Genomic DNA, 21,407 nt, shown 5'->3' on the forward strand with positions numbered 1-21,407 from the left:
TGCTACATAGCCTACCGACCGCGGCAGTTCCGATGCTTTCTAAAAATGTATTTAGTTTCGTCTAACGTTTTGTATTTTATGAGAACATTTAAACAATATTTGCAAATTGTCGATCACAACGTACACACTATTGTGTTTTAGTGTTGATGAAAATTTAATAAACGATACGCATGTCAGTTCTAAGTAAAATTTCAGGTCTTAAAATATATAAGAGAATGTTTTAATGAAAAAAAGAACTGGTTTCCTGTTGTCTTTTTTTGTATTTATTAAAAAATTGACCAACTTACAGAAATGTCAACGTACACACTCACAATTTAGTTTGATAGTGGTCTGAACATGAGGCTGCAACTTCGAAATAGGTGGCTTTTTCCAACAAAAAATTAGCTTTTAATTTAGATTGCCCTCGCAAGCTGTATATAATTACTTTTTTTTACAAAGGAAATAGTTTAGAGTGCATTCATTTCATCGCAAATAAGCTTAAACAACCTTTAACTTTTTATGTTATTTATTTGTACTTTTGTTTTTTAGAAGACAAATTTCCAGTTACCCATTACTGCTTAATGATTAGTTGAAACAGCCGTTTTTATATTTTATACTGTATTAATATAGTTCGTATTACAATATAGATCGTAATTACAGTAATCTTAATATAATAACGTAAACAACCAGGATAATGGTCTGTTGCTTCACCAACTAGTGCCTTCGTAGCAGCAAAAGGGTCCAAAGTTGACGATGACGCCGAGTAACAATTCAATATTATCGGTTTTTCAGCATTTGCGTCACTTGATCCCTATGATGTTCTATTAACATTATATTTTCAAGAATATATCTACTTGCACTTGCTATGTAAAAATATCTTATAAACAATTCACCATTTTATATGTTGGTTAAGGCAACCAAATACCCTTTGTTAAATGGTTAGTTACTGGTACCAAGTTTCTAGAAAATGCTTTTACTACTCAAGAAATCAGTTACTGGAAAATGGTTACTAGTAATAAATTTACCGGAAAATCGTTTCTAGTAATAATTATATTTACCTATCTTATTTTGTGCGCAATGTATGAGCTATAGATATGAATATCAATGACATTGTTAAAATATTTAAACATGATGTAATCATAGGGTTAAAGTGACATAACTGCTGAAATACCGGTACTACCTATAAAATAGTCACTTGGCGTCATTGTCAACTATGGCAACTTTTGTTGCTACAGAAGGCACTAGGTTGGTTAAGCAAGAGACGCTTATCCTGGCTGTTTAGGTTATCAAATGACTGTAAAATGATCTTATTTGATACAGTTTACAATTGCTGTTTCAGCAAATCATTAAGCAGCCTGAGTAACTTTTTTTTCTTTCTAAATGAAAACCACAAAAGAACAAATACATAACATAATAAAACAGTTAAAGGTTGTTTAAGCTTATTTGTGATGATATGAATGCACTTGCAACTGTTTTCCTTAAACCTGTACTTATATACAGTTTGAGAGGGCAATCTAAATAGAAAGCCAACTAGCTTTTTGTTAGAAAATGCCACCTACTCCGAAGTTGCAGACCACTATCAATCTGAATTGTGAGTGTGTACGTTGACATTTTCTAGACTGTATGTGTACCTTGACCAGTTCTTTTTTCATTAAAACATTCTCTTATATATCTTAAGACTTGAAATTTTACTTACAACTGATATGCGTATCGTTTATTAAGTTTTCATCAACACTTTCACACAATAGTGTGTACGTTGTCATCGACAATTTGAAAAATTGTTTGAATGTTCTCATAAAATACAAAACGTTAGACGAAACTAAATACTTTTTTAGAAAGCATCGGAACTGCCGCGGTCGGTAGGTTATGTAGCATAATTTAAATCGGCTGGACAGAAAAATAATCACTAAAAAAACTTACCTCAGCCGAGCTATTTTGGCCGTGTACGTTAACTTTTGTGGTCACATGACCAAAGTTGCTTACCCACGGTGATATTTGGGGCGTTTATATCACCACCGTTACTGCACTTAATAATACTTAAAAATAATGCATATTTTATTTGAGTAACAACTGTTCATATACATATATATTGAATATGATGAGTGTTAATCTAAATTATGTGAAAAAAATACATGTAGATATACGACATCACTATTGTGCTTGTGGTATTTTTGTTCTACCTATTCGGAATCTTTCGTGTTAGGTGGTTCCAGTATTCCACACTTGAATACTGTTGAATCACCCTTAGGATATGAGGCCTGCTTTTTAAATTTGTCTTTTGACGTAATATCTGTGATATGCAGGCTTCATAACCTCAGATCCCCTTTCAAAATTCCATTTTATTTAGTTCCGCCCATTGTTTTCTCGTTTAGGGCACACGCTTTTTTTTACTTGGGGACCATATGCCGCTTTTCATGGAATGGCACTAACGTGTGACATTGAAGGTTCCATGATAACCGCCATATGAACACATCTACGGATGTTTCAAAATTCTAAATTTTACCAGTTCATGTTAAATTCAGCTTCAGCCGGTGCTGGCGGGCGTGGACGGTAGTTTGCAATTGACAGCACCGTCCATGAACAGGCTCAATCAAACCGAGCCTGCAACATTTTCAATTTTGCCGTGCTGGGCTTTCTTTAGGGATTCTTATTTCACTCTATTGTATATTTCAACGATATAACATGGATTAAAGTATCTATATATAAATGTAATATGCATTTTGCTGATAAACCTTAAATAAGGGTGGCTGATTTGTGACATGTATTTTTGTTTCGCGGGGCCCCAGTCAAAAACACGAGATTAATTATTGTGGCTGATTTGTGCTATGTTGTACTTTCGCTCTGCAGGGCGCCAAGCGAAAAATTATATGCAGCCACCATAACACCTTAATGTATCCTTTTTCATATTATTAGCCGGTGAATGAATTATAAATCAAATGAAAAGTTTGTGCAGATTGATTGCATCAATTAAAACTCCAAGGACTTTGAAAACATGGAAAGATTTTTATTGGACAAAATGTAATTTCAACCACTAAGTAATGATAAAATAGAAACCGTTTACTATTTAGCAGAACCAACAAAAAGATTTATACTATTTAATAAAGAATACGACAATAAATAAATGCTTTTTTCATTAAAGGCACATTATTCCTAAAAATAACATTTTGCTTTTTAGGAAACGGCAAATATGAGTTTTATAATGTTAATAAAATGTACGATTTTTATTGGACAAAATGTAATTTCAACCACTAAGTAATGTTAAAATAGAAACTGTTTACTATTTAGCAGAATCAACAAAAAGATTTATACTATTTAATAAAGAATACGACAATAAATAAATTCTTTTTTCATTAAAGGCACATTATACCTAAAAATAATATTTTGCTTCTTAAGAAAGAGCAGACATGAGTTTTATAATGATAATAAAATGTAAGATGCTTATTACCTGACGAAAGTAGTGATCATGAGTGATGAATGTGAACTTATTTGTCATCAATGTAGCAATATGTAAAAAATAAATTATTATGGCTTCCATTCACTATAATTTTACTAACTACGGAATTCCATTAACGACAGCATCCGCGCAGTCTGATCAGGATCAATGCTGTCCGCTATCCGTTTCTCTACTTAAAATAGGGTTTGAAAGCAAACAGCATGGATCCTGATCAGACTGCGCGGATGCGCAGGCTGGTCTGGATCCATGCTAGTCGCAAACCCACTATGTTGGTTTTGTCATGACGCGGCACATATATACTTCTCGTTCAACGCAGCAGAAAGATGAGTAAACATAAAGTGTTCGCTTGTCAAACTGGTGCACTTTCATATAGCATGTAGATTTCCCACAGTGAATGTAGAAAACTACCACCATATATCACTGTTGTACAGCGTCCACCGGATATAGCCTCTAAAAACACAGAAAACGAAAGTAGAAAGCTGCACAACGAGTACACCATTTAATTTGCAAACAAAAGCAAATATTGCTCTAAAACTAGAAACATTTAGCTTCACAAAATTGTTTAGTTTGGAAAAATCGATGAAGTTATGATGAAGAAATAAGTTAAAACATTACCTCGGGTGTACTCGGTGTGCAGCTTTCTACTTTCGTTTTCTGTGTTTTTAGGGGCTATAACTGGTGGACGCTGTACAACAGTGTATATGACGTAATTGGCAATTTGTATAAAGTATAGTACCAGCGTATTTAGGACGGATGCCTTATATGCCATTAAACGTTGCTGTTGTTGCTGTTTGTACATTAAATATACTTTGGTCATTTGTAAGTTTGGGTTTTGAAAATAATACTAGAAAATAAAGTTATCTGTACAAATATTCTAGAGCATGGTTTGTCAAACCATATACAGTCAATCTTGTATTAAGAGACCGCTCAAGGGTGAGGTCAAAAGTGGTCTCTTAATAAAACGGTCTCTAATGCAAAACTAGGTTTTCCAACCAAATTTCACGGGTCATAGCATGTACAAATATCAATTAAACATAAGCAGGAAATGAAACAGTTTAATAGTTTAATATTTTTATTATCATATATTCCAACATTCCTTCAAAATTCAGACATTTACATATAATAGATATGATATGAATTACTAAATTTATTACTTTATTTTAATAACCTATTTTACTGAGTCAACATCAAACAATAAAGCTACAATAATAAGTTGGTTTTTTTTTCTACAAGAATAACATTTTCTACAATGTTTTGGTTGGTCATTTCAACACATTGGCATTGTGATTAATGTAGCACTATCCTATGTTTCTAACTTTTAACACATTTCATGGTAACCACCTCTTTACCTGAAAAAAGTCACTAATCTTTGATTACTTTGTATCAACCTCAGCTCTAAAACTCACAAAACTGTCCCGTAAAGTCATTATGCTTTCAAGCCATTTGTCTTGACCTTTGCTCAATGCTAATTCTTTCAATTTATACAACATCTCATTTGCATCACTCATACTAAAAATGTCCCAGTAACAGTGTTCAAGTCAAATGTTGGAACTGCTTTATCAAATATGTACATATATAACAAAAACTTTGAAAACTGATTTCCATGCTTCATACATTCGTTGATTTTCAGACAAAACTATCAATGACTTCTTGAAAATTTTCAGTTCTGTAGTCCCACAGACTTACTCCAACTGGGAGATAAGTAAGAAGAGTGCACACTCTTCTAGGTCCAAATCATATAATTATGAGCCGCGTCACGACAAAACCAACACAGTGCGTTTGCGATCAGCATGGATCCAGACCAGCCTGCGCATCCGCGCAGTCTGATCAGGATCCATGCTGTTCGTTATCAGTTTCTCTACTTGTAATAGGGTTGGTAAGCGAACAGCAATGGAGCCATACCACGAGATAAGAAAACATACTTACTAATCACTGTATTACTGAGCGTCCGGTTTTGTTACATCGTTCTCTTGAGAAGTATTGTACCCAAGAAGAGTGTTAAAGTAAAGCTTGTTAAGTTGTTTTGAAGAATTATCTTCAGTGACCTTGTCTGAAATTGGAGCTTTAGATGTATTTTCAGAAATTTCTTTGGAACTGATGATTTTGCATAATCTTCGTCTCCCTAATACTTTCTCTTCACGATCCAATGGATGCGTAACTTGATGGAATTATATACCCCCTTTTCAATGTGGAAAATGTTGAATATGTTACCAATATGGCCATGTTACAGCATTTAAGAAACAGACTTTCCTTTCCACATATAAATAACCATCATTTAGGTTTACAATAATGATGACTTGTTATTTTGTTTCCCCTTAAGATCTCTATAACGCCCTCTAATATTACGTCACATAAAATTGTGTTCAGGTGAGCTAGACATAAACCAAATTAAAAGAAAATTATGATATTTGATATTTATAAAACTTTTATTATATACAATAAAAAAACAAACAACGTACAGTTGTTTTTACACGCATAAAAAATATGCTTTGTTCCAATAATGAGACATTTTAAACTAATGAGGACATAATTGAGCCGTGTCACGACAAAACCAACATAATGGGGTTGCAACCGGGATGGATTCAGACCAGCCTGCGCATCCGCGCAGTCTGATCAGAATCCATGCTGTTCGCTTAAGACCCTATAACAAGTAAAGAAACTAATAGCGAAAAGCATGGATCCTGATCAGACTGCACGGATGCGCAGGCTGGTCTGGATCCATGCTGGTCGCAAACCCATTATGTTGATTTTGTCGTGACACGGCTCATATATTTAAGATATTAATATCTTATTTTATTAACCATAATTTGAAATATCTGGTTTAGAGGAAAGCAATTTATACACTGTCGAAAAATTTATAAGATATTATAAAATAATATCGTATTTTGCTAATGATTTTAGAACAGTTTCTTATTCTCACTAATTAATGTAGTACTTTGCCTCATCATTTCCTACTGAAGAGTGGTCATTTAGTTGCAAAATAAGCATAATGTGTCGAAGAACACTGCATCAAATGACTTTGGCAATGACCAGGCTTCTGTTGACTTAGATCAGTTTAATTTTAATAGTGTTGATGAAATAGAGAATGAACACTTTGATAGCATGATAACTATTGATGAGGTACTGAAATGTATTTTACATGCAAAGTCTGGTAAAGCACCGGGTTATGACAATATACCATGTGAACTACTAAAAATGATTCTGCGTTAGCTTTGCTACATAGTCTTTTTAATAGATGTTTTTTAAGTGGTTCTGTTACTACTGCATGGTCTGAGAGTATAATTTCACCAGTTCCCAAGTCTTCAACCACAGACCCACGGGATCCTTTGTCATACAGGGGTATTTCTTTGGCTCCATCCATGTATAAAATATACTGCTCTGTTTTAAATAATAGATTAGTAAAATGGACAGCTAGTAATAATATTATAAGTGATGAGCAAAATGGTTTTATAAAAGGTAAAAGTACAATTGACCAAGTACAGTCCCTAACAAATATTATTGAAACACGTAAACTTAAAAAGTTACAAACATTTACTGCTTTTATAGATTTCAGGAAGGCGTATGACCTTATAGACCGTACATCACTGTGGCAAAAGTTGCACCAGCAGGTGGGGATAGGGGGCAGACTGTTTCAGGCAATTTCATCATTATATAAAGATGTTTAAGTGCTGTATACGCTTAAATGGATTTGATACACCTTGGTTTGATGTAAAATGTGGATTGAAACAAGGCTGCCCCCTGTCTCCAATGCTGTTTAACTTGTATATTAATGATTTAGTAATGTATATGAATAATTTAGACAAAGGTGTTTATATTGGTGAAAGAAAAATATGTATTTTGCTATATGCTGATGACATAGTTTTGTTGGCAGAAAAGGCCAAAGATCTTCAATCCATGTTAGATGCTTTAGCTTTATGGTGTTGTCAAAATAAAATGACTGTCAATTGTGATAAATCCAATATTGTTCACTTTAGAGCCGACAGTATTTCTAAAACTGAACATGTTTTTGAATTCAATTCAGAAAAACTGGAAATTGTTCATAGTTATAAGTATCTTGGTGTCGTACTAAATGAATTTTTGGATTATAATGAAATTGCAAAGACAGTTGCAATGTCTGCCTCTAGAGCACTTGGTCTTGTTATATCCAAAAGTAAGGCATTTGGTGGTTTTCAGTACTCAACATTTACAAAACTTTATGATTCAATGGTATGGCCCATAATTAATTACAGTGCCCCGATTTGGGGTGATAGATCTTACTCGTGCATTAATGCAGTTCATCATAGGGCAATGCGTTACTACTTGGGTGTTGGAAGATACACCCCGAATGTGGCTGTAAGTGGAGAGATGGGTTGGAAACCACCAATTGTTAGACAGTGGGTGTCTGTATTTAGACAGTATTTTAGAGTTATGAATATGGATGATAATAGAATTAATAAATCTGTATTTATGTGGTCTAAAGCAAGTAATGTCAAGAATGGTTTTTACCGACTTAAGAAACTTTTAAAAGATATTAATAGTAGTCACATACTAGAGGCTAATATCGGAAATGCCAAACCTACCATATCAATGCTAGAATCTAAACTTATGGAAATAGCAACAAATAAATGGAAGTTATTACTTCAGAGAGAAAATGCCATTAGAGGAAATGGCGGGAATAAATTAAGGACTTACAGGAAGTTTAAATCTCAGTTCTGCACTGAAAAGTACCTTACGTCTAAGTTGCCATTTATGTATAGATCAGCCTTTACAAAATTCAGATGTGGTATAGCACCACTAAGAATAGAAACAGGTCGTAATGAAAATATTAATGTAATAAATAGAAAATGTTTTAATTGTCCGGACACTGCAGAAGATGAGAAACATGTATTACTTTACTGTCCATTATATAATGATGTAAGGAAAGAGTTGGTCTCTGCGTTAGATGATGTATTAAGAAATAGAGATACTAGTATTGTATCTGATGATGACAAAATGGTTAAAATTTTAGTAGTAAAAACCTAGTATATTTATCTGCCAAAGCCTGCCACCATATTCTGTTTGAGAGAAAAAGAAAATTGTACTGTAAATCATGATTCTTTTATATGTTTTTATGGAGTACCGTTTTAACCAATATGTAAATAATGGTAAGTAACATTTTAGATAGATTTTATGGTTTTAGAAACATATTCAAGAAGTAGGTTCCAATAAGTAGACGTGATAAAAATTCCTTATTTAAGATTTTTGTATTTTCTTTTTTTATATATTGATATAGGATATCGCTCTAATGCGCAATATTGAGCTTTGCCTTTATTTTAGTCATGAGTATTTGGTTGGAGGCTGCTTCTTGAATTGAACCATTGCAACAGATACAGTTGTATTAACATACAAATGGGTCTTATGATACTATAGGACTGCGATGTCTAGTCATGAATAAATCACACTTTCTTGTTTATTGCTTTACACCCAATATTATTACTATTTAGGTAAAACACACATACACATTATATCAAGGGTATAGTGTTTGGATGAACATTCGGATGTGTGTAGGATCTGCATATATCTGGACGTTTCTCGGAACACTGTAAACTTGTACACTGCTGTAACATTCAAATCTTACAACCAGCAATAACAACACAAACTACACAGAATTTCAACTAAAATAAATACAGTCTGGTTGTCTCAACTCTTCACATTATTTTTATTTTTATTTGTTTGTTTTTTTGTTTGTTTTTTTTTTGTTTTGTTTTTTTTTAAAGAAGAAAAAATACTTGGTTTTATTTTTAAGTAACTTTGAAGATATGTCCAGTATGTTAGATTTGTTGTAAAGTTATGTATAGTCTCTTATAACTCATCTATGAGTGGCATTTATGTACAATGTCGTAGGTTTTATATTTGTATTATTTTAATATTGTACATGATGATGAGACTTTAATAAACTATCTTATCTTATCTCTTATCTTATGTCTTTAGGAATTAACTGATCAGTACGTTAATATTGCTAGAAATTTTAAAGGAGCCCAAATATGGTTCAGGTAATTGGCCAATGAGTAAATGTTTGGATACTATAAAGGTACACCAAAATTAAATAGCTTTTGAGAAATAAAGATAAAAGCACTTCTGAGGCATAATGGGCCTTTAAGTGAGAAAAGACGTCTTTTAATGAAACAGTCATGGTTTTTAGTTGATATTGGTTTACTTTTATACACCTGTCGTACATATTGACGTAATAGAGCATAACGGAAAGGTATGTAAACGACGTATACTCGTGATTCGATTAGTCACGGGATAATTTTAAATTACCTAGCATCAACAACTAAGTTAAGGTATGTTAAATTTGTTTATGATTTATTAAAGAATATCTAGACATGTGTTTGTAGGTTAATAATGTAACAGATTAATGTTTAAATATTCGATTTTTTTCTATATTCACTGATATTTAGCCTTTTCCAAAATCGTTCAATAAGGAAGTGTTGCGAAATCTGTAACGGTAAGCTTTTCGTTCATCGTTATAAAGCAGAGCTAAGCAGAACTGTCTTCAGTTGATACTGAGATTTCATGTATTTATTCATTATGACTTTGAACTAACTTTGACATTTGAAATTGATCTTTTTGACCTACATGTATACGAGAACGAAAGTTGAAGATTTTTGTGAACCCCTTTTGTTCTTTTCTGTTGGTTTTCTTTTAATCACAGGTTTAGTTGCAATAGAAAACATTCTTTTACATGTTTGTTAAATAATTGTTGACTTATCATATATATTGACTAATTATAATAATTGTAATTGTACACTACAAAAGTATGTCATCGTTCAAACCGTTGTATACACCTTGGAAAGTAAACAGGTATAAATTCATGTACATATGTTAAACGTTTTACTTAAAGCAAACAGAACATCAGATGATACTTAACATAAAGCTCATATATAATATAAAGCGCAACCAAAATCTTAACCCTGTAATATTACGTGTTTATTTTGCTTTAGTAAACATCTGTGCTACCAGAGTATTTTTGCTAATTAGTATTAAATTCATTTTACAACGGAGTTCAGTTCATATTTAAATACATTAAGAATTTAATGTTGTCATGTAGCTTTGATTATAACTGAAGTTTAAAACTGTACATGTGTACAGGTAAACATGAATATACATACAGTGACACCTGTGAACAAAGGCCACTTTTATCGATGAATAGTTACCAAAAAGTAGCCTTTATTTGCAGAGTTATCGTTATTCAGAGGTGACTTTTAACCCAAATTTGACTGTGCATATATCGATAAATAGTCATATTCGTTACAAATAGATAAAGTATAATAATTTCCTTTACAGGTAAACATGAGTAAACTGTTGGTTTGCGGCGTTCTCATGTGTTTGTTTGCTGCTATTCTCAGTATAATAAGCACGGCGATTCCGTATTGGCTTCACGTGCATGGTAGTGTCCTTGGACAGGAGGGCACCCTAAATATTGGCCTCTGGCAGACATGTTTGAAATATAAAACGTCATTTGCTAGCGGAACGAAATGTGGAGATACGGGAATAGGTATCTAGAAATGAGCGCTTATCAACTCTATTACAAGTAGAGAAACTGATAGCGAACAGCATGTATCCTGATCAGACTGGGCGGATGCGCAGGCTGGTCTGGATCAAAGCTGGTCGCAAACCCATTATGCTGGTTTTGTCGTGACACGGCTCAAATATTATAATGATGTGTTTCTTTAGTTCAACCATGATCCCGCTGGTTTATCCACGAATATAGAAACCAGACTAGTCTGCACTTCCGTGCAATCTGACCAGGCTCTATACTATTGGCCGACTCATTAATTTTTTTCATAATAAAGATATCCCCCAAAATTGATAATTGTAAGTTCTTATAATGCAACTATTACAGATGGACAAGAACATTTAAGAAATGCAGAATATTAATGTTTCATTATTATTTTTTAATCCCGATTAAAGAGATAGATATAAACTATTTTAATTATTTTGAGTTTGCTTAGAACTAGCCAGTGCTGGTGTTGTATAAAAGATATAATTATGGTCGTTACCTGATATATGGCTCGAACCCAAATCGCTTGGCTGAGCTGTAGAAGATTTAACCACTGTAAGACAAACGCTCCCCCTGTATTTGAGCTGTGGTTGACAATAGAATTTAGATACGTTTAAAGTAACATTATTCACATCTAAATGTACATGGTAAAAATAAAAACAGTTTGATGTTTTGCCATAATTGTGTTCGATTTAATATTTTACAACGAACACATATACCAACGGAAAGGTTTATAAATAGCGTTTAGAATCGCTAACGCTCATTGTTAAAAAAAAGTAGGGCAGTCTTTTTATAATTAAGGTAATTTTTACATTGTATCATAAACAATTTTCATTATATTTTATTGGCCAATCAACATAATAATCAGATTTTTTTAAAAAATATATTACTAATTTAACTAAATTTGACAACGAAAAAAATGAGCATATACAGTCACTTTGAAATAAACTTTAAAAAAAATTCGATATACATGTATATTCAAATGTTAATAAAGTTATATTTCCTTATCTCTTAACTTCTTGACTCTAGATTAGATGTCTTATCTCAGTTTTAAATGTATTATCATTATAAGTGTTTTTATTTCCTTTCATGTAACCCTCAAAATTATCTTTAATCGTGTGTTTACATTTGTATGAAATTGTCGTACAGCTAAATTTCATTTAAATGCATATAAAGCTAATTTCTCTACCATGTGACATAACACGTGAAGCTTCGCTGAATTTGAAACATAATTATTTCACCAGTTGAAATAAAATGTGTATTATTAAGAGTGAGACTAAAAATAAGTGTGGGACCACAACACTAAATAACGTATTCCGGTATATACCGGATAATGCGCTGTTGAATAATTAAATCTTGCACCAAACGAAATGAACTTTATTAAAGTGTATAAGCTATATATCAAAAAATATTATGTAGATTTTAAAAAAGAATTCTTCCTAAATGTTTGTATGAAATAAAAATTCAATAAATTGCCTTAAAGCGAATGGCGAATGCGCAAAATCATTGCTAAACGGATAAAACCCTAGTTAAAATAGCAAAATAATATTTTGTTCCGGAACATTTTATTCTGTTTAAGTTCATTTTTCATGTGTATTAAATAACAGAGCCATTCTATGTTACAACTTTTTTTTCCGGGAATCAGCCATATAACAATTGAACCGATATAATTTTACTGTTGATAAATTTTATAAAAATATTTCATAAGATATAGATTTATATCCTTTAATACGTGTTATTGAAAAATAGTTTTCTACTAAGTGATCATGATTTCTGCAAGCGTCTATAGGTACTGCTCCAACACTGTAGTGAGCTTAACCCTGTGATAAACGTACACCATTTATTTAGTAAACACAAGGTTTATGTTGCTTATTATTTACGGAAGTTTTTCATTGTACTACCTGTCATTGAATCATTATATGAGTATATTTGCTTAATTTCAAAATCTTGTCTATCATCTAATCCATCCATTACCTGTACATGGATGGTAGTAGTAAATGCAGGCTACAGCCTACAGCCGCTACCCCATGCCCTATAGCACCGGCTTAGGCATTTATATTTTAGGACAACATTTATGTATGAAAATTGATCAATTTAGACTTCAGTAACATCCACGACTGACGACTTGTAAATGATATTTTTAGAATTAAGTTACATATACGATGCGAAATGTAATTTTGCATAAATTTTGTTTATTTTTGTTTGGTTTTATGGCGTACCAACGTAATTTAGGTCATAATTATGGCGCCGAATCAGGAAAGGTGATTTTGGCTAACCTCGAGTGTTACAAGCTTTAAAGCAACACGATGGGTCAAAACCACGTCACCTGCTGGAGCTAAGGTCTTGAGATGCATTGACTCCAGTAATTCGAAACCATTTAGTCGCTTCTTATGACGACACAGGGATAAACGGTGGATGCATAATGTCTTAGTTTTTTTAGTACACAGCTTATATTTCTTTTATAACAGAGACAAGCTGGTGGAAAGCTGTTAAAGCGTTAATGATCATCGGAAATGCCTGCTTAACATTCAGTACAATTCTTGGCCTATTGTACTGCAAGTTCAACACACAGAACAGCGCACAAGGCACGATATTCATGGCTTTATTTGGAGGTTTGTACATTTCTGTCTGTCTAATTATATATTACGGACTCTCTTATTAAGTAATATTATGGACGGTCATGAAAACGATTGTATTAGTAAGCAAGGCAAAAATTTGTATTATCTCTTTAAAAAATGTAAGAATTTGAAGAAAGCAGATAAATATAATGCATTTTTTTCATTGTAATTCTCTGTTGTTTAACCTTTAATTTGATTAATCGTTTAAAGACGTTTAAAAATCTTTCAAAGAAATGGAAATACTGAATTGATTAATTCAATTAATGAATTTAAATAATACATAAATAGAACAATAGCCTAGCTTTTAAACTGCTGACATCTTTAACAGAGTTTAGTAAGGAGGTGGTTAAACACGAAAACAAGTGATACAAAATGTAGGTCTAAAAGTTACAAAACTTTCTTTCCAAATTAAACTAAAATGACGCAATATGTTTAACATTTTCGCTGCCAGAGGGTTATTGTTTTATTGTTCACCTATTTGCCAGAGGATTTTCTAAGAAATTATTATTAATTAATATAATTATTATTATTTGTTATTAGTATTATAATAATTATATGTGTTTTCAAAATTGTTAGTATGATAATAATTATTGTCGATGGTATAATTTTCATTATATTTATTAATTATTTTTATTATTAATATTATTAATTTATTATTATTATTATTATTATTATAGAAACGGCTAAAGCCGTCCATATGGCAAATACGCCGAAAAAAAAACAGGGACGGCTTAAGCCGTCCATATGGCAGTGAAAGGGTTAAAGTAGCTTTCTTGAGCTATTCATAACGCAACAGTGACGTTTGTTTCTAAAAATAGATCGGATCTTACTTATTTTATAGAGAGCGGACCGGTGGATTAGAGGTATCTAAGGGTTACCTTATTGTTTTTGTATTTTAATTAATGACGGCAAATTTTAAATTTGAAGGCCGCTTTAAACTAAAATAAGAGAAATGCATGGTGTTTTTTTTATTTAAGGTATTGTTCTAACCATTGCTGTGATAGTGTTTGGATCTGAAACAAAAGAGGATAGTTCATCATTCAGTGTATGCTTCATACTGGCAATAGTATCTGCCGTGTTGGCATTGTTGTCTGCAGCTCTTGTAGGAAAAGCGAAACGGGGCCCGACGGGATATAGCTCAATATAATCACGGCTTGATTCAACGCAAAAATACTAAACTATAGAAACTACTTTGAAACAAGGATAGAGAACTCTATCTTATATCACAACTTACGCAATGCAAAACACTGTTTTATATATATTATAGCAAGAGTAATATTAATACCTATCACGTGGTGTAATTCTAAGTGTTAAAGTATTTGAGAGATGAGCATATATTGCTGCATTTCGAAGAAAGTATATGAATATTTCATCTTATTTCAACGTACGCATGGTTAGTTCAATTTTGACTACCAGACTAAATAAACGATCTAGAATATATGTAAAATTTGCATTAATACTGAACACGTGTTCACCAGTCACAATAACTTTTCTTTATAAAGTTTTCAACATTTTTTTTCGTTTCACCATGTTACAATTTATCCTTTCCGCTTATCTTGCCACTGTTAACCATAATATGCTGTGTTCTCACCGCCGATCAGATCAACTCGATCAAGCACGATCAAGCGATCGGGTACCGGTCTAGCTCGGTCTGCATGCGTGATCGGGGTTGGTCGGAGCGGTCTACCTTGGTCGATATGGCTCTGGCTTCCTACCCGAATCTTTTTGACATGTCAAAAAAATTCGAGTAGCGATCGAGTAGATAAGACGTCGAGAAGCGATCGTATAGTGATCGAGTAGAAGATCTAGTTGATCGAGAATAAATCGTGTAACGATCTAGTTTTGTCGGGTATACATCGGATTTACATGTCTTACCAGGTAGAAATCTGGCAACGATCGAGCAGAGGTCCAGTTAGTCTAGTTGAGATCGTGTATGACTCGCGTATAGGTCTTGGTGATCGAGAAGAAGTCGGGATGTTGGTCGGGTTGTCGTCGAGAAGAAGTCGTAAACATGGTAGACTTGAGGTCGTGTAGGAGTCGTGAATTTGCATTTGATCCAGCTTGGTCGGGCTTCATCGGGGCATTAATGTGATCGGGACGATCGAGTTGATCTGATCGGCGGTGAGAACATATAACCACGCTAAATATCTTAAATAGACCTGTTGTTTTTTTCAAGCTGGACAAACCATATATCATTTGTTTTTAGGGAAAATTCAACACATATACTGACTGACTAGCAAACAGTGCATTTCATTTCATGGTTTAAATGTTGTAGGATTTTTATTTATGCTATACATGTACTAAGCTACATGCTTTTTTGTAATGTTAGAATTGTTGAAGAAGATTTTCACTTTCTTTAAGCTTGCTTAAAACTTCCAAACTGAGAAAAAATATCCCAATGAATAGCCGTCTTTAATCTAATTCTAGAACTTTATTATCCATAAATGTACCGGGACCAATTAATTCATTTAAGCTGATTTGATTTGATTTGTTCATTTTGCATTTTGCAAAAGATGTATAGAAGAATCTTTTCCGAAGTGATCAAATATCATTCTACCGTTGAATATTTTATATCGTGTTTTAAAGCTTGATTACATTTAAAACAATAATATCAAGTCAAAGCTTGTTGTTGTCCGACAGATATCGATTTGTAAATATATTTCTACTAATTATCTAATTGTTGTTTGATTTTAAGTGGTGGGGCGTCCGTGGCCGAGTGGTTAAGGTCGTTGTCTTCAAACCACTTGCCCCTCACCGCTTGGGGTTTGTAAAATCACCGGGGACTTTCATATGAGGAAACTATCTAGCTAACTTACGGAAGATTGTTCTACTCAGGTACATGTTTTTGTACCTGCAATAGTGCACAGAAGGGCACCTAAGGTCTTCCTCCACCAGTAAAGCTGTAAAGTCACCATATGAATTATACTGTGTAGGTGGGACGTTAAAACCTACCATAAAAATGTAAATAGTATATTTATAGAAAGGAATAAAAGGTTACGCTTGCGAAGTTAATTGATAATTAAATTTTAATTTTAGTGCCTTGTATAATCACCACTAATAGTTTGCCTTTTATTGCTGTACTTTTGTATGTTTTTTTTTTATATTTGTTAACCCTTAATTATATTTATACTGTTTGAAAATAAATGTACTACATTCTTAAATGGAATATTTAGTTTTATAGTTTTACTTATGTTATAACAAATTAACAAGTTGCCAGCAAAACATTTGTTTAATAGACAGAGAATGGTATTTGTACATGTTATTTTCATCATTTTTCACAACAAAAAACAAAAACAACAACAACAACAGCAATTTATTTATTGATTTGACAAGTTACAGATATCCCTCACACATAAGTTATTGACATACATGTATACGTGAAAGAAGAAGTATGGAAATATAAACAATAGAGCCGTGATGGCCTTAAAAATCGCTCACCTGAACTCTCCATGACAACGTACAAGTAATATTGTAAACTATAAAAAAGCAGATATAAAATTTAACTCTTAAACTGATATCTCAAAGTTAATATTTGTATCTGAAAAAGTGCATGTTTATAAATATTTCTAGTTGCTACTGCTAAGAGAAACCCCAAGAGATGTGTACATATACCGGGGCGGGCCAATTTTTACCCCAGAGGTTTTAGTTGAATAAACTTGGGAGACACCCAATGGCCATTAGGAGATGTTTCATGCCAAATATCTAAGGTCTAGCTCTTTGGCTTTTTAAAAAGACATTTTAAAAAAGTGTTTAAAATATACATATAAGGAAAATCAATACCCCCTTGGGCAGGGCCAATTTTGATCCAAGGGCTTTTATTTGAGTAAAGTTGGTAGACACCCATAAGAAGATTTTTTATGCTTAATATCTAACTCTAGCTCTTTGGGGTTTTTGCAAAAGATTTTTTTTTAAATTTTTTACTATATACATATAACGAAAATAAATGATCAAAGGACTTTTATTTGAACAAACTTGGTAGCCACTCACTAGAATACGTTTCATGCTTTATATCTAAGCTTTAGCTATTTCGTTTTTTTTAAAAGAAGATTTTGAAAGTTTTTTACTAAATACATATAAGGAAAATCAATGACTCAAATTTTTGACCCAGGGTTCTATTTGAATAAACTTGGTAGATACCTATAAGAAGATGTTTCATGCCAAATATCTAAGCTCTCGCTCTTTGGCTTTTTTAAAGAATTTTTTTTTAAAGTTTTTTTCTCTCAGTTGCATGGCAACCAGAGTTCTGCTTTGAACATTTTTTAAAGTTTACCACCAACTGAACATCCGTGTGAAGTTGGATTAAACCGGCTAAGAGGTGTTTGAGCTGATATCGTTTAAAGTAAACGTTTATGGACTGACGGACGACCGCCGGACGGATTGTGATCACAAATGCTCATCTTGTCACTTTGTGACATGTGAGCTGAAAAAGAAATAAAGAAAACACATCCGCACACGCACACGCACGCACGCACACACCAACGCACACACGCACACACGCACACACACACACACACACACACACAATAAAACTCCAACATCTGACGTTCATGGTATACTTGGTAGACTCCCGTCATCAGTTATTTGTAAAGAAACGTCTATAAAAGTTGAAAACTCCCTATGTACATGCTATATAAAGACCTATCACAAATTGTTGGGCTTCTAAACTCCATTCAATTATTGATCATTTAAGTCTTACAAGTATTCGCTATGACTGTAATGCAAATTATTTAAGTTTGTTAAAAAATAGGACCCGAGGCCAGTTAATTCAGGATTGGAATCATACAGTTAATTTTTCACCGAAATTACACTACTATTGTCAGTTTAAACATTTTTTTTGAATTTGAAGATTTATTAAATCTTTTCGCATAATTTTGGAAATTGAAAAAGGAAGATTGAATTGGATTTATAGACTGAATAAATTATGTAAATTATCTCATCAAAATATTACTTATGTCAACAAAAAGTAAAATTTACACTTTTTAAAATAGAGTAATATATAGATTTGTCGATGAAATGTCGAAACAATTATTTGGAACTCATCACAGGCTCTTAACGAGTAATTAAATCCTTATCTCTGAAGTATAAAATTGTTGCTTATTAACTTGTTATTATCTATACATTTGTTTGATTGTATCAGTTTAAAAATGTAAACATGTTTATAGGTATATTGATGTTAAATGTCTTTGCCATGTAGTCGGCCAAAAACCATGCTCATTGTCGATTTGTCAATAAACTTGAAATTTGAAAGAAATTCAATTGTTTCTCCTTATCTTCATTACAGATTTCTTGAGCGAGTAATGAACCCAGCATTTTGTCCAAGTTATGCCCATATTTGTCTCTAAACCATTGGTGTGTGGGTACAATCCATTTAGATTACTATAATAACAATCATTGTACCACCAAGCTCCGCTAAACTGCACTGCACAATTAGCGTAGGCGCGTTGGTCATTATCACTGTCTTTTGTTGTGAATTGACTATTGTTATGAAACAACATGGAATCGCCACACGAGCCGCCATATCCTCCAACCGACAATTCTGTATTTATCACTCTCATCCTTAATTACTGAAGGTGGAATATTCAGCATAGGCAGAAACCGGATTACGATTGTCAATTTCAAACGTTTCCAAGCATACATAGAGTGAACTGTCGGCAATCGTCAAATAGTATATCTGTTCAAGTCCGAGCCAATACTCGCTACTCCTGTTCCCGAAATCCATTCTTGTAGTCTTCCCAGTTTCTGTAGAAATCTTCTGATCCGTCTTGTCGGCGTTGAATAACCGTCCATCCACCATTGGTCATATCACACCATACATCAGTAGCAGTACTTCCAGTTGGTTTGATCACATAAACACCGTCTTCGGTATAGCCTTGTTGAAAAAACGCAAGACAGTCAACTGGCTCGGGTTGCTTGTGAACTCTTTTTACTTTTTGACTGCCTTCCTGTAAAACATGATAATAAACGCTTCCTTGAAAATTAAACATTTTGTTGATTTTTTTAATCTGTATAAATCACTATGTGTGTTAAACACATGTCAACTGATCATTTTCAAAATAAAAATGTATATTATATATTATGAGATTATAAGAGATCATTAGATATCTTAAACGTTAAATACAAATACATGTAATATTTTAAACTATTAAAAATGAGCTCCTCCAAATTGGCAGAGTCTTTGATATAGATAACGTTAGGCGATTTAGTTTATAATATATATTTTTATGATTAATAAATAATAATAATTGTTTCAAAAGTACTAAAATTGACAGCTACAAATCTTTAAGAAAAGTTCAGAAAAAAGATGCTAGATAATTAACACAAAAAATATATAGCAAATAATTATTTTTATAATGCTTACTTGAATGCACTTTATTGGCACCCTTTTTCTTATTCCGCGGATAATAGTTGCGTTAGCATCATCATGTTTGTCAATGTTGTAAGAATCATCAGAACTACAATAACATGTAGAATTATTTTCAACGAAGTACCATGATGGCATTTCAAGACTTTGACATTGATAAATGCAAGACACCTTTGATTTACCATGAAGTACAATTAATTTCGCATCTGTTTGTGGGATATAAGACACTCTATCTAATTTAGATTCAAATTTAGTACATTCCTTTTCCAAAATTTGTGCCTTTGAACAACAAAAATAAATCGCAAGAAAAATAAAAATGAAATTTTCTGTTGAGAAATACAGCAACCATTTTGTCGCACCAAATAAATTACTTTTCAATTTTATCCTAGCCAATTGACAGCAAATTGCAAACTGAACTCGCTTAAACAATTTCGAAATAACAAAACATGCATGCAAAAAATAATTATGAATAATTTGCAGTGCTATTGAAATGAGAAGAACATAAAAGAATAATAGTATGTTGGCTATATTGATAATCTATCAAAAGATCAATTTACTTGTATTTAATAGGATTAGTTCTACAAAACCACATTTACAACAAAATACATGTAGAAAAAGCTGTCTTGGTTACCAACAGATGTAAGACAAATTTTTGCATGTAAGTTAGATTTGAATAGGAATCAATTTTTCGATTTTTTTCTCCTAAATATTATATATTTTTTTACTTCATCAATAAACCAAATATAAAAGAAGGAAACAGAACGAAGCTTTATCCGAGTGTGATAGTTGGAACATATATAATGAGTCACACATAATATATATGAGCCGTGTCACGACAAAACCAACATAATGGTTTTGCGATAAGCATGGATCCAGACCAGCCTGCGCATCCGCACAGTCTGATCAGGATCCATGCTGTTCGCTTACAAACCCTATAACAAGTAGAAAAACTGATAGCGAACAGCATGGATCCTGATGAGACTGCGCGGATGCGCATGCTGGTCTGGATACATGCTGGTCGCAAACGCATTACGTTGGTTTTGTCGTGACGCGGCTCATATATTACTATAGTTGTACAATCGAAGTAGCCATGGTAACAGAAGTTTTTTTAGTGGTGTTAGACCTACGTTTATTTTCCGGTTAGAAAAACGTGGTTGCAAAAGAATAAATAAAGCAATAAATTAGGACACTCGAGCAACTCTTTTGACACTTATATATATATGTCACGTCCATTTCTTGTTTTTTTATAAAAAGGCTGATATATTAAAGAGTTTAGAAAGAACTTAGTTATGCATATACCTTACAACTTCTTCTCTAGTTGCCACTGGCTCTTTTTTATTGCTGATCGTGAGGGGGGTTGCGTTCGTTGAACGCCGGCCTTTCCTTGTTTATTCATTTTTATTGTCATTGGTGACAAAAATATTTATCCTTTAGTAAAATAATATTAGGATGGGAACTAAGTTATGCATTATA

General features: G+C 32.8%; 2 protein-coding genes across 2 annotated transcripts; one reads left to right on the forward strand and one right to left on the reverse strand.

The window, feature by feature from the left end:
* Positions 1-9,691: 9,691 nt before the first annotated feature.
* Positions 9,692-17,162, forward strand: LOC132740532 (uncharacterized). Its single transcript, XM_060728488.1, has 5 exons — positions 9,692-9,735; positions 10,186-10,255; positions 10,739-10,949; positions 13,424-13,567; positions 14,551-17,162. Exons 3-5 carry the CDS (start codon positions 10,745-10,747, stop codon positions 14,718-14,720), a joined length of 519 nt encoding a protein of 172 aa, XP_060584471.1. The 5' UTR covers positions 9,692-9,735; positions 10,186-10,255; positions 10,739-10,744; the 3' UTR covers positions 14,721-17,162.
* LOC132740624 (angiopoietin-related protein 4-like) lies at positions 16,878-20,328 on the reverse strand. The gene is made up of 2 exons (XM_060728603.1): positions 19,932-20,328; positions 16,878-19,515 (listed from the first exon to the last, which is right to left on the reverse strand). The coding sequence occupies exons 1-2, from the start codon at positions 20,070-20,072 to the stop codon at positions 19,270-19,272; spliced, it is 387 nt and encodes a 128-aa protein (XP_060584586.1). The 5' UTR covers positions 20,073-20,328; the 3' UTR covers positions 16,878-19,269.
* Between the last annotated feature and the right edge of the window lie 1,079 nt (positions 20,329-21,407).

The sequence above is a fragment of the Ruditapes philippinarum genome, unplaced genomic scaffold, assembly GCF_026571515.1.
Source record: "Ruditapes philippinarum isolate M1 unplaced genomic scaffold, ASM2657151v2 ctg1157_1_1_1_1, whole genome shotgun sequence".
Classification (NCBI taxonomy): Eukaryota; Metazoa; Mollusca; class Bivalvia; order Venerida; family Veneridae; genus Ruditapes; species Ruditapes philippinarum.